The 12,636-nt window shown below is 36.1% G+C and overlaps 1 protein-coding gene across 6 annotated transcripts; it reads left to right on the forward strand.

The window, feature by feature from the left end:
* Positions 1–957: 957 nt before the first annotated feature.
* LOC143846128 (large ribosomal subunit protein eL31) lies at positions 958–10,424 on the forward strand. Of its 6 annotated transcripts, none has more exons than XM_077354544.1 (5): positions 958–1,331; positions 1,780–1,885; positions 3,055–3,964; positions 4,328–5,952; positions 8,002–8,049. In XM_077354544.1, exons 1-3 carry the CDS (start codon positions 1,066–1,068, stop codon positions 3,088–3,090), a joined length of 408 nt encoding a protein of 135 aa, XP_077210659.1. In that variant the 5' UTR covers positions 958–1,065; the 3' UTR covers positions 3,091–3,964; positions 4,328–5,952; positions 8,002–8,049. The 6 variants fall into 6 exon arrangements, with proteins under 6 accessions (XP_077210659.1, XP_077210658.1, XP_077210660.1 ...); XM_077354543.1 differs by having other exon boundaries at positions 962–1,331; positions 3,823–3,964; positions 8,002–8,037; XM_077354546.1 differs by lacking the exons at positions 958–1,331; positions 1,780–1,885; positions 3,055–3,964 and adding exons at positions 8,135–8,249; positions 9,958–10,424 and having other exon boundaries at positions 5,868–5,952; positions 8,002–8,048.
* The last annotated feature ends 2,212 nt before the right edge of the window (positions 10,425–12,636 follow it).

Here is a 12,636-nt window from a genome sequence, read left to right on the forward strand (position 1 = left end):
TCTAAGAAGATCAATCACGTTAGGCAATGTCTGAAACCATTTATAATCCCATATGACATGCATACGATACCAACAAAAAATAATTATTACTCACCACTTGACATTTCATAAGGGATGACCTACTCTATTCCATTACTTTTCATGGAGGAGTTAGAAGGACAAAAAAATGAATTGCCAAAGTGCCCGTCGAATAGAAAATGGATTCCGAAGTTTTTGTACAAACTTCTTGTTTTACCTTAAGATTCACAACAATCTCTCCTATTCTGGACAAGTAGATTCAATCCCCTATAGTTGAAAGCTTTGAAGACTATGTGGCTCTCCACCTTGTGATTTGTTTTATGTATTCGGACCATCTCTTCCCCCTTTTTTTTTTGCAATAAAGTTGGCTACCATTTAAAAAAAATGAATTGCCAAAGTGCTCGTCGAATAGAAGATAGATTCCAAAGTCTTTGTACAAACTTCTTGTTAATACGTTGAAATAAACAAATTGAAATAAACAACAAAAGACACTTTTTTTTCATGAAAAGGTCAAATTACTTTTCCTCATTCACTGTGCTTTTTTTAACCAAACTGATCATAAAAAAACTTTTATCTTTTTACCTTTTCTTTCCACGCAAAATTGTACTTAAAACAAATTTTATGCTCATTTTATTTTTTCGCCCATTTTAGAGAGCCTGGCTATTAGTCATTGCTCTTCTACCACTTCAATCAATTGATATGCAACTACGCATTTGTGGTACCTCATGCTCGGAGCATCTTCATCTTGCTTTTCTTTCTGTCTTGCTTTTCAGAAGTTGCCAAGTGGGCTCCATAGCGATTGTTATGTTAGCATAGTATGAATTAAAATTCATATGCAGTATTATCTTGTTTGCTAAGACTCTTAGTCGCACGTGCAAATGCACGTGCCTTTTTTACTAGTTCTAACAGCATAAAAGTGCATCCTTGAAAAATAAAGGCCGTCACCCAAACAATGTAAAACCTATTCCAGGGAAAACTTGTCACCGTCTTAAACATTTCAGTGAAGCAAAATCAGTTCATCCATTCCAAACCTAACTCTGTTTGAGAATGGAGGGAAGTGAGAGCGTGTTAGAAGCCATATACGAAGAAGAAACCCTAGAAGATCTGGATGAGGACATTGACATGATCGATGCAGAAACCCTAGAATCAGACTGGAGAGAGCAGATTGCATTCAGCAAATTGACGAATGATGACGGAGGTGGAGAAGATAAAACGATGAATTCAGAATCTGGAAGCCAAAGCAATCGAAAACGGATGGCGAAGAGAAAGCCTAAAGCAACAAGGCCGATATTGAATGTACAGGACCCTGGCAAGTGAGGTTCTACCGAAATTTTCATTTAATAGTTTTCTTGATTTTAGAGCTTGGAAATGTATAAAGAACAACCATCTCTTTTTGAAGTACGACCCAAATTTTCTTGTAGTATGACCCAAATGGATATTTGAGCTTTAAGTAGTTGTGTAGTTCTAATGATCAGATGAAAAGAACTGTGGGATTTTCTTTTCTTTTTTTATTATTATTATTAACTGAATACATCTCACTTACTGATATGGTAGAAACATATAAGATTTTCTTTTCATTTTTGGAGATTGTTTTGTTCGATTAATTGAATTTACGGTAGAAACATGTGACTGTCTCATGTGTTACCATGTTAGTTTCTATGTGAAATTCTGATTATTTTGCATTTTTATGCTGCCTGATTGTTTATAAATGCCTTTTGAAACTTTCTTCTTACTTCTGTGTTTGATCACACTCTTTTCTAGGTTTGTTTTAGACAGCTGTAGACATTTGAAGGAGAAGAAACTACACTTGGTGAGGACTGCTGTTGATTGTCTTGGTGTTTCTGCTATAGGAGATCTCATCAAAGAGGTAGGGTTTCTATAGCTCTTTCATTTCCTGTAATTATGGGTAAGAGCAAGTTATTGTAAATGAATTGATGGGTTAAATACAATTCCTGCTGATTTCATGAGATTAAACATTGTTTTTATATGGAGCTAACAATGATTAGTATGCAAATCTGAATTTTGTATGACAAACATAAATGCTTATGCTAAAATTCAAATGTCAAAGATATGATGAATAAATTGTATAACTAGGTAGATTAAGTTCCTCCCTATCACCAATGTGGAAATCTATTGTAAAGAAAGGAATAATGAGGAATATCTTTTTGACAGGGGCTCATCACAACAAGCATCCAAAGCAACAAACTAATGGACTTGAACTTAGCTAAATACATGTACACTTGGTCTAGTAAGCAACCACCAGTTATGACATGTAGACTAGATCGTCTCCTTGTACCAAAGGAGTGGGAGGACAGACAAAAACTTTTGGTCCGATTTGTGTTACCTAGATCAATCTCGATCATCATCTGGTTAAGTTAGAAGTCAAAGAATAGTCGAGAACCCCAGCCCCTTTCAGACTGGACTTATCGTGGCCTGGAATCGAAAGAGTTTGTCACCTAAGTAGAAAGCTGGCGGGGAGGACTTTTGAGGACTTATCATGGACTGGAATCAAAGATGCTTTGGCAAAACAAGGAGCCGACCGAAGCGAACTCCTCATTAGTGATATATACCCAATATTTAGTACTGTTTCACTCTTGTATCTTTGCTGGTTTTGATTGAGTTTTTTCACTCCCTTTGAGGACCCATAGTCCTGCTGTTTTTGTACATATATTTTTTCTTTACAATACAGTTACCCTTTTCAAAAAACAAAGAATGACTGGAACGACTAGAACAGCCAAGAATACAGACCGTATGATTCAGTACAATTTCTTTTACATATTCCTTAACAGAACGATAAGGAATTGACAACTATAGTGTAGTATGCTAAGGTTAATTCTTAGGTTCATCACTTGCAACATGCTTTCTGTTGGGTGTGTGTATAGGAGAGTATGCTTGCATTGGGCACAAATGACAAATGTTAGTGTGTGCCATTTCAGAATATTGCATAGTGGTTTTTTTTAGTATGGTTTAGTTGGAAATGTCTTGTCTTATTCTATAGCTTCAGTATAATTTGGTATTCTTCTTGTATGACTCCAGCCATTTAGCAGCAAATGCCGAAATTCATATGGTTAAACCAACCACAACAGAGACAATGTGACATTGCTTGATTTGAATAGATTATGACATGTTTAAGGTATGGATGCTAATACAACTTTCGTATCCATTAGCCATTATATGCTGCTACCGAGCAGAAAATCATGGATAAAGGGGAAACAGTCTCCATCATATAAATATTGGCATTGTACTTTGTTTTTTGATGGGGAGAAGGTTACTATTGTGATTATTTTTTATAAGATTATCATTTTTGACCGTGATAAATCTATGGGTTCTCAACAGGTTTATTATTTTTGGTCTGACTTTTTGTTACATGTATACATTTCTTTCAAATGGTGGTGAAAGGTGGTCTGGGGGTAGATTTGTATAGAAACCTATCAGATCATGAAAAAGTTTGCTATACTAAACTTCTTTGTAGATTGGAGGGGTCATACATCCTAAGGGATCAACCTGATCAGTGGGTATGGCCAGACTCTAGTGGCATCTTCTCTGTCAATTTTTTTTTCATATTCTTAGATCACCCCACAGCTACTCCTTTTCGTTGGCAGAAAATTTGCTCACCCTTTGTTACTCCTAGAGTTCAGGGTTTCTTCTGGACGACGACTCTTGGCAAAATAAAAACTCAGAATAGTTTCATTGTGCATTGGGGGAAGTTTCATATTTAGATTTTAGACCAGTAACAATTATATGGTGCTGAATTGAAAGTTTCATTGTTCATTTGGGATTTCTTACTTTGTTTGCAAGTTGCAGGTGGATACAATTCAGCGTTGTGGGTCAGTTGACCGCTGATGGTAAGCGCTTTCGCACAAGTGGTGGCATATTCTTTAACATCCTAAAAGTACGCGAACCAAAGGCGTACACAGAAATAATGGCAAGGGGAAGGGAGTTTGAGGTGCAAAAGACTATCACATGCATACCTACATTCATATAATATGCACATATGATATAGTTATATAATATATACCCATTTCCCCAAATCTGTATACTCTTTATGTTCGTTATTCACAGTGAATAATTGAAATCGCAATATCTGCAAGGGAAATTGTATATTCATCCCCTTTTCTTACCGGGGACATCTCCTTGTAGTGTAAAAAGAGTAGTCATAAATAAACTAGAGGGTGGTGGACAAAGGAAGAAAAGGGGGTTAATATATCACTTCCCGATCTGCATTCCCATCCTTAAGCTTATCTTGAACCTTCCAATAATTTGAAGCACCATAACTATATAATTCTAATTGTATGTACCTCCATTGCAGAAGCAATGCCGGCGAAAAAACATCAGACAAGTGCCAAAGAGAAGTGAAGAAGTCATTTCTCCAACAATATCGCATGCATCTGGTGGGATTGCCAACCAAGTTTCAAGCACTTCCCAGCGTATGTTACAAGTGCAACCCGAAATTGCACTGTGCAATCCTAATGGGGGGCGCGTGTCTGTTCTGAACAGGATACGCGTACCTGTTACTTATGATGATGAAGTGGTTGGGGAGCATGTGAAAGCTGAGTCGACTTGATTTTTTCTGAAACAAAGGAAGTTCCAAATACAAGGAAGCCCATAGTTGATATGAGTTAAAGTATCAAGTGTTGGGTAATTCGGTTCTGTTGGTAGGATTTCACAGAGATAAGAGTTGGATATTTTGATTTGAATCAGCAAACTACTTCGGCAATCCACACTCCGCAGTTGGCAGTCTTGCTAGACTCCGGTGGATGTTCAGAGAGGAATCCCCAGCTTTTTAAAACCTTCTTGAGAGCAGATGAATTATCCTCTCTTCTTGTAATTTCAGTTCAACCCAAAGGACTCTGCATAGCTTCAAGACCCAATTTATGTCAAATATAGAAAGTGTTTACAAAATTTTCAATCATGTATGCCTCCACATTACCTTCATTTGCAAGCTTGCCCACCTCCAAAGTTGCTTACCGTTTGACATGACAAAAGTGAATTCTATACATGCTGAGCCTTTCAAGAACTTCATAAAATTGTCCACAAGGTTGTAAGGAAAACCCGTGTGTCATCTCTTAACTATCCCAGGTCAAAGGACTTGCCAAGGAACATGGAGACTAGCTAATATCATAGATGAGATTAAAGATCTATGTTTTTTCCTTCTCTCATTCTTAGAAGCACCAACGATTTAGCTGATCAGAGTAGTTAAACTGTTGATTTTTGTAACCATTTATTGGTTAGATACACTTATTGAGTACCAATTTGCGTGGAGCCACAAGGTACAGTGGGTCCCAAATGATCTAGACCATTCATTTATTGGTCCCCAATGTTGCTCCAAAAATCTTCTCTATAGAATGATCCTAACCCTCCGATTTGTGGAGATTTCTATAGCCTGCCATCCATTTTACAGCAAATACTTTGGAGGCAATCGTGATCTTATCATTGGATTATTGGCCTGATTTGGTGCCACTCAATGCAATGTCGTTCAAGTGGACGGTTCAGATTAATTAAAGGCACTATGGTGTAATGTGGGAACCATATTGCATTGAATGCTGATTGTGGGCCCAAAAATTACAGAGCTTAGCTATACAAAAAATTATAGGGCTTAGCTATATCCCCTCTGTCTGATAAATGGGCCTTCATAAGGATGGGTAAAAGGTAGACCGTACAATGGACATAAGTCTGCTAATCGGATGGTTAGTTTGCTAGCCCACCAGATGAACGGTCTAAATGATACCATGGTGAAGCCTTATAAACATCTAGACCGTTCGATGAGCGACTAAACCGCACCGGATCAGGCGCGATTGACTGTAGCCCGCCTCTAGTAGAGAAATGAAGTAATTTAAAGGCTGTCTGTAGTTTCTAGTTAGGGTTTATTCCTCTACTTCTTTGTTTGTCGAAACCCTAGCTCCGCATTTCCCCCTTTCTCTTATTCAGCTCAAGGTACTCTCTCTCTCTCTCTCTCTCTCTATCTTTTTGTTCTTCTGGATTTTTAACTTAAGCAGGAATCTTTGTGTCGTTTTATTGTTAGATTCGATAATGTTGTAGTTTGGGTGATTTCAGATGGATTTGTTAGTTTTTAAATTGGATTTATGCCTTAGACTTGTTTAAAGATCAACGAATTTGGCTCATCTCTGTGCGATTTGTGATAGACTTGTTAATTTTTCTATTAAACTCGTTGCAACATTGTAATTTTTTTGATGCATCTTCTGTGTTTGGAGTTTCGATTAATAACCCTGATAGACTAGTTAATTTTTCGATCTATGATGATTCGGGAAATTTCTCAAAGGAAAAAAGGTCTGCATTATTTTTTACTTTACTTTTGAATGTTTACTATCTATCCATACTTGCTATAACTTTGGCTGATACTTCAAAATGTGTTTCTCAAACTCAGCTATCATTAGTGTAAGGCAAGGGAACCAATTTTTTTTTTTCCATGTCATTGCCGTGGCGTATTAGGTGTGTACATCTTGCATATATACTTAAATATGCACACCCATACATGATGCAACCTCTTTGAGAGAATAGGGGGGAGGTTGTCTGGGTTTGGGTTTTGCGTATTGAAAGATGAGAAATTCAAGAGCTACCATTTAGAAACTAACAAAAAAGAAAGGGAATTCGAGATCTCCTAGAGCTGTCATGCTGACTTGGAAGTGGTTATATCAGTTTAGAGATCAGAGTGTTTGGATCAACGATTCAAATGGTACTTTTTCATTAAAGTATTTTTCCAAGTCCCTTATGGGGGAGGATGATTTCATCTCTTCAATTGCTAAATTATGGAAGGTTGATATTTCTTCTGGAGATCAATCTTTTAGTTGGACGAGACTCATGGAGAAGATCAGTACTCTTGTAATCTTTAAGAACAAATGTTTTGCTTAGCTACTAGATCTTGCCATCATATCGTCACCACTGCAAGGCGGTGGGCATGGTGTGGAGAACATGTTCTTCAATGGTTTGGGCTTAATAAGGGGTTTTTCTTGAGTTCTGAGTCAAAATTCTAGTGTGTTGGAGATCCATTAATCTTGGGACAAAAGTCATATGCTTTGGGGAATGGTTCCATATGCAGTGATGTGGGGAATTTGGAAAGAAAGGAAAAAAAAGTATTTTTGAGGACAATGGAACAAAATGATTTTTTTAATGAATTTTTGTTAGATTCTAAGGAGATGAGGGAAGTTTTTCTTGTAAGAGGATTCCACTAGTGCCATCAAGTGGGGGCCTCTTGTCACAATTCCTTAATGTGGAGGGGTTTTCATATCACAGATGAGATCAATGGGATTTGTAATAATATTTTTATTTCTTGTGAGCATACTTTCAGAGAGGCTAATGATTTAGCAGATAGATTAGCTAATGGGCGTCTCTCTACTTTGTTGTACATTGAGCAATCCCTTAATGTTATTTTTTTTATTTTAATGTTTTTTTGTTATCTTTTCAAAAAGAAAACATTTAGTTGTGCATTTCTTTCTAAACAAAAAGAGGTATCTGGGTATGTGTGAATTCATGTAGTTGTTCACCCTTATAACCATAGTTACAAATGTGTCCGACCTTTTCAAAAATATCACACTATTTTACGTTTTTCTTGATAAAACAGCATAATCCCTACATTTTTCTGCGATCTTGAAAAATCATCGAGCTATCTTCATATTTGTTTCCCACAAAATTATCACGATAAATGGGGCCCGCCACCCTCTCCTCTCTTAACCTGATTTGGCATCAAAAAGTGTTAAAGGTGCCCAATGTTCACGTTATAAGGGGGGCACATGCGTACTGCGGGGGGTGTTGTGAAAATATCATCTCCCTGATAAATTTATGATATTATTCGTTGCCCTAATTTTTTTTCTTCTAAAATTCTATATTTTTATGAAAAAAACTAATTTTTTATATATATATTTTTCAGTTTTCCTTGATGTAAACCTGAAATTCACAAAAAAAAAAGTTTAACCAAGAAAAAATATTTGTGAGTAAGCTTACAACCGATTTGCTATGCGTTTGCAGCCCACTTCCTGTACATTGTTCCAGAATAGGAATTCACTGTTCCAAATGTATGATTTATTGATGCCCAAATCGTTGATTTATTGTAATTTTTCTTTTTATCAGATTCTATCTGACCAAAGCAATCTGAGTGTAGGATTCAGGAGAACATCTTAACAAGGTGATACCATGGTTGAGAAGGGGAAGGACAGAAAAGAGGAGGTCGTTACTAGGGAGTACACGATCAACCTTCACCGACGCTTGCATGGATGGTTAGTGGTTTTCTTTTCTTGACTGTAAATTAAAGTTGCTTATTGTGTTTTAACGTAAAACGTCTTTGTTGGTGGGAATGTGAATGTGTAATGCTTCCTCTTTTCTTTTCTTTAAGTCATTTCTTGTTTAACAAATGGATTATTTACTTTACCCATTGCTTGGTTCTTGAACTGGATCTATATTTGATAGTTCCATGTGGTGGTCATTGATCTTGGATACAGAAAAAAAAAGAACGAAAGAAAAGCATAACTGGGATAGAGTCACTTTGCTGTACATGCACATAATAAGTGCCGTTCAAAGTTTCTTTCTTACTGAAAATTATGAATTTGCCGAACCTATAAAATAAAATAAAAAAAATCACTGAACCTATTAATTTCAATTTTTCCCTTATGTCTGTGAGTAGAGAGCAAGTTCTGTGAGCCTGCCAAACTGCGAACTAGTTAACTATTGTATTGCCTGCTTACAATGAATATGCACCTATTAGTAATTTTACATTTAGTATGCCTATGCGGCTATGCGAATGCACCCAAAATTAAAGTTTCTTCATATTTGCCCGTCATTGTTGTCGCATACCAATATCTCTACCACCAACCTTATGAACTTTGATTTTCCCTTTGGATTTCTCTAAAGCGAGTCCATTCAGGATCATCCATTCCTTGATTAAATGACATTTTCTATGGAGGCACCTTTGCCAAATTTTCTTGGGGATATTTTCCCCTCTTCAACTTATTTGAATATGAGCATCATTTCCTGTTTGTTAAAAGTATGCTAGACTGTAATGCTGAAATAATGTATCACAGCTATATTTATTTAGTGAAGGCTTCCATGGTAGTGTATTTATGATCTCAATGCATGTGAGTTGTAACTAGAGATAGAAATTATGGCATCTCTACAACATGAATGCCATTGATTGGATTTGAAGTATATGAATTGCATTCCTTTTTTAGTCTTTAGCTCAACATTAAGTCCTTTAGAAGTTTCTTAATTTGCTAGTCCTAATAATACGAAAGTCAATAGCCACTTAGCCACTTGTGACATATTATTTAACACGTGCTTTGAGTTGAAATGCCAGCCTGAGTGATCAAATGTGCACGCTAGTTTGTTAGTTATTGGAGGGATCAGTTTGTTTGACTCTTGAAAACCTAATTAGAATTTTCTGATCTTTTGTGTTTTATCCAAATGGTTCTGGTTTCTTTTCATGCATTTTCCTAGTTCCTGAACATCGTAGATTTTGGGGAAGAAAACTTCTATTTATACAGATTATCTTAAAATAAATGTTGTAGGTGAACTATGTAAATGTCCACGCAGCAATTTTTTATGCTCTTATTTTGTAAAAATGACCATACCAATGAGTGCATACTAGTTTTTAGGTTTGACAGGGATATTCTGGTATGAGTTGCATTTTCATAGATGGATTTCAGATTAATCTATCACTAACAAAATTGAGTTTAAAGGATGCCATGCAATGCATAGTTAAATACCCCATCAATAACAAAATTGCTTTTATTGACATTTACATATAACACCCAAAATGTGGGTTTCTTCATATTTGCCCCTTTCCCATCCTCCCTCACCATTGGTTATACTAATGTGGCCTTACTGATTGAAGAAAAAAGCCTTGTGGTTCATTTTTTTTGAGGCTTTTTGTTTGAGTTGTACTATCATGACTACTCTGAAATATTATTGCATGGGTCTTTTTTGAAACAGTACCTTCAAGAAGATGGCTCCTAAGGCCATAAAAGAGATTAGGAAGTTCGCGCTAAAAGCAATGGGAACAAAGGATGTTAGGGTGGACGTAAAATTGAACAAGCAGATCTGGAGCAGGGGGATCCGTAGTGTCCCAAGGAGGGTCCGTGTTCGCATTTCTCGCAAAAGGAATGAAGAGGAAGATGCAAAGGAGGAGCTTTACTCTCTTGTCACCGTTGCCGAAGTCCCTCCAGAAGGGCTCAAGGGATTAGGCACAAAGGTTGTCGAGGAAGGTGATTAATTCATTTGTTATCATCTTATTTGGTTTCATGACCCTCCTATCCTACATAGTTTAAAACTTTATGAGAAATTTTGTGTTTTGAGACTAATTGCTTTTTTAGTGTCTTGCCCCATAGTTGTTTAGAACAACAACAACACTTTTTTATATAGATACTTTCTAGTCATATTCTATAGCTTGTTTTGTGAAATTATTAATTTCTTCTTTTCTTATTCTTTGTTTATTTTCACTTTACGTAATGTCAGAATTTAAATTGATCCAGATCTATGCTACCCTGCTATTATGCTGACATAACTTTAGGGAATTGATATCTGCGCCGCCTTGTTTCAATAATGGCACTCGAGTCTTCACTTTTGAGGCCCTGTTTGGATTGTGAGAAAAACATTTCTGACCGAAAAAAATTTATTTGGAATTTTTTTTCTTTCCACTGTTTACAGGGGAATTACATGATTATGGTTAATTTCGAGGAATGTGATGATAAATTGAATGCCCCTTTAAATAGAGAATGAATATGTTAGTTTCAAGTTATGTTTTTTCTGGTGTAAGAAAAGTAAATTTTTTTAGAAATATCCCAAACTTTTCCAGAAAATTCCTGCAATCCAAACAGGTCCTTAATGTCTTTGAAGCCTACTACAATCTCCAAGATTTTTTTTACAGCCAATTAGAAAAGTGGTTGATAAAGTAGAGAGTTCTATTATCAAAACAGAAAGTGTTGATTCCATTTTCAGATTTCTGAATTCTCAAATGCAGCTGGGCAGGTTTATTGTTTGATAGATGATCATCATCTACAAGGTATTACTTTTGTTGGTTGAAGTCTAGTGATTTAGAAGAGTAAGAAGCAATCACCAATGGGTAGTTGATTGAGTGTTATGCAGCTAAGTTTGATTTATGAACCATCTCTATTGTCAAAATAGGATACTTCTTGGATGTGTCACAGCCAAAAAATCATTGCAATTTCGGAGAAGATCAACTTTCATTGAGAAAACTTCTGTCGGTAGATTATTAGATTAGCTCGAATCTCTAATCGCTACCAAAAACATACATTGAGGTTATGTTCGTTTTGGATTTTGATAATCGATCGAATCCAAAAAAACTGATTACTGGACTCCAATTTAGCCTCACAGCCTTCTTGTTAGCTGAAGTACTCGAGGTGGCAGTTTCAAACCCAGCTTACCAACCAAACAAAATAAAAATTATAGGCATGGTGCGGGAGATCGAGCCTCTAGTTCAATGGTCAAGGCTTTGTTCTTAGACTTGAGGTCAGATGTTCCATCCCACCTTACCAACAAAAACAAAAAACAAAAATAGCATGGTGCCATGAGAGGGCATGGTCAGGGTTGGCTCACCTAGCCTTGTAGGGCTTGGCATAGTTGTGTGTGGGATGACATAGCAGAGTCGTGCTCGGCTTACCTTGACATGGTAATAGTCAGCAAAAGGTGATTCGGCTAAAAAAAAAAGGAAAAAAGGGGACGGGATAGGAAAATTTTGAGTTTAATGCGATATTGGTTCAAAAGAATGTGGGAAAAAAAAAAAAAAAAAAAAAGCAAACACAAAAGGTGTTTAAAATAGGGAAATGATTTCAGCACTCATATGTTTTTATAAGATCTTGTCATGCAGTATTTAAAGGGCTGTCAGAATAAGATGCTTTCGCGCATCATATAAAAATAGTGGAGTGCTGAAATCATTTCCCTTTAAATATTGTCATTTATAAAGTATAGTGGGAGTAAAGTTGGAAAGTAGGCAAAAATGTGTTTAATATGACTTTTTCCTGGAAAAAAAAACAGAATTTATTTAACTGTAAAAGTTTTAAACGGAGTATCAAACGGCAAACGGTGTTTTGCTAACTATGGACATGGTTGGTTGGGCTTGGCTTGCTGAGGAAGGGCCTGCGTTGGCCTTCCACGATTTAGCATTTATTTTCACCAAAGGCCCTGTTTGGATTGCAGGAATTTTCTAGAAAAGTTTGGAAAGAAATTTTTTTTATTTTTATAATTTATAACCTTTTTTACACCCTAAATAAGATAATTTGAACCAACATATTCAATTTTTACTTAGAAGGCCCTTCAATTTATATTATTTCCCTCTAAATCGTGGAAAGGAAAAGTATTCCCAAGAAATGCTTTTCTTGCAATCCAAATAGGACCTAATGTTTTCGTTTCCATGAAAATTTAAAAGAAGAATGATGTTTAATTTAAAAGCTCTTCTCAAAATGCTTCATGAATATTGAATACAAACCAAATCTCAGTTAGATGGTAGATGATCTTTAACCATGTATTGAATTACATTCATTTGGACGGTCACATTCTCCCTGTTGCTAACTAAGGCCCTGTTTAGAATACAGGAATTGTTTGGAAAAGTTTGAGAGAAAATCTTCTCCAGAATTTCTTGCTTTTCCATTGTTT

Source organism: Tasmannia lanceolata, unplaced genomic scaffold (genome assembly GCF_043159265.1).
Source record: "Tasmannia lanceolata isolate RefF3 unplaced genomic scaffold, GAP_Taslan_0.1 ptg000015l, whole genome shotgun sequence".
Classification (NCBI taxonomy): Eukaryota; Viridiplantae; Streptophyta; class Magnoliopsida; order Canellales; family Winteraceae; genus Tasmannia; species Tasmannia lanceolata.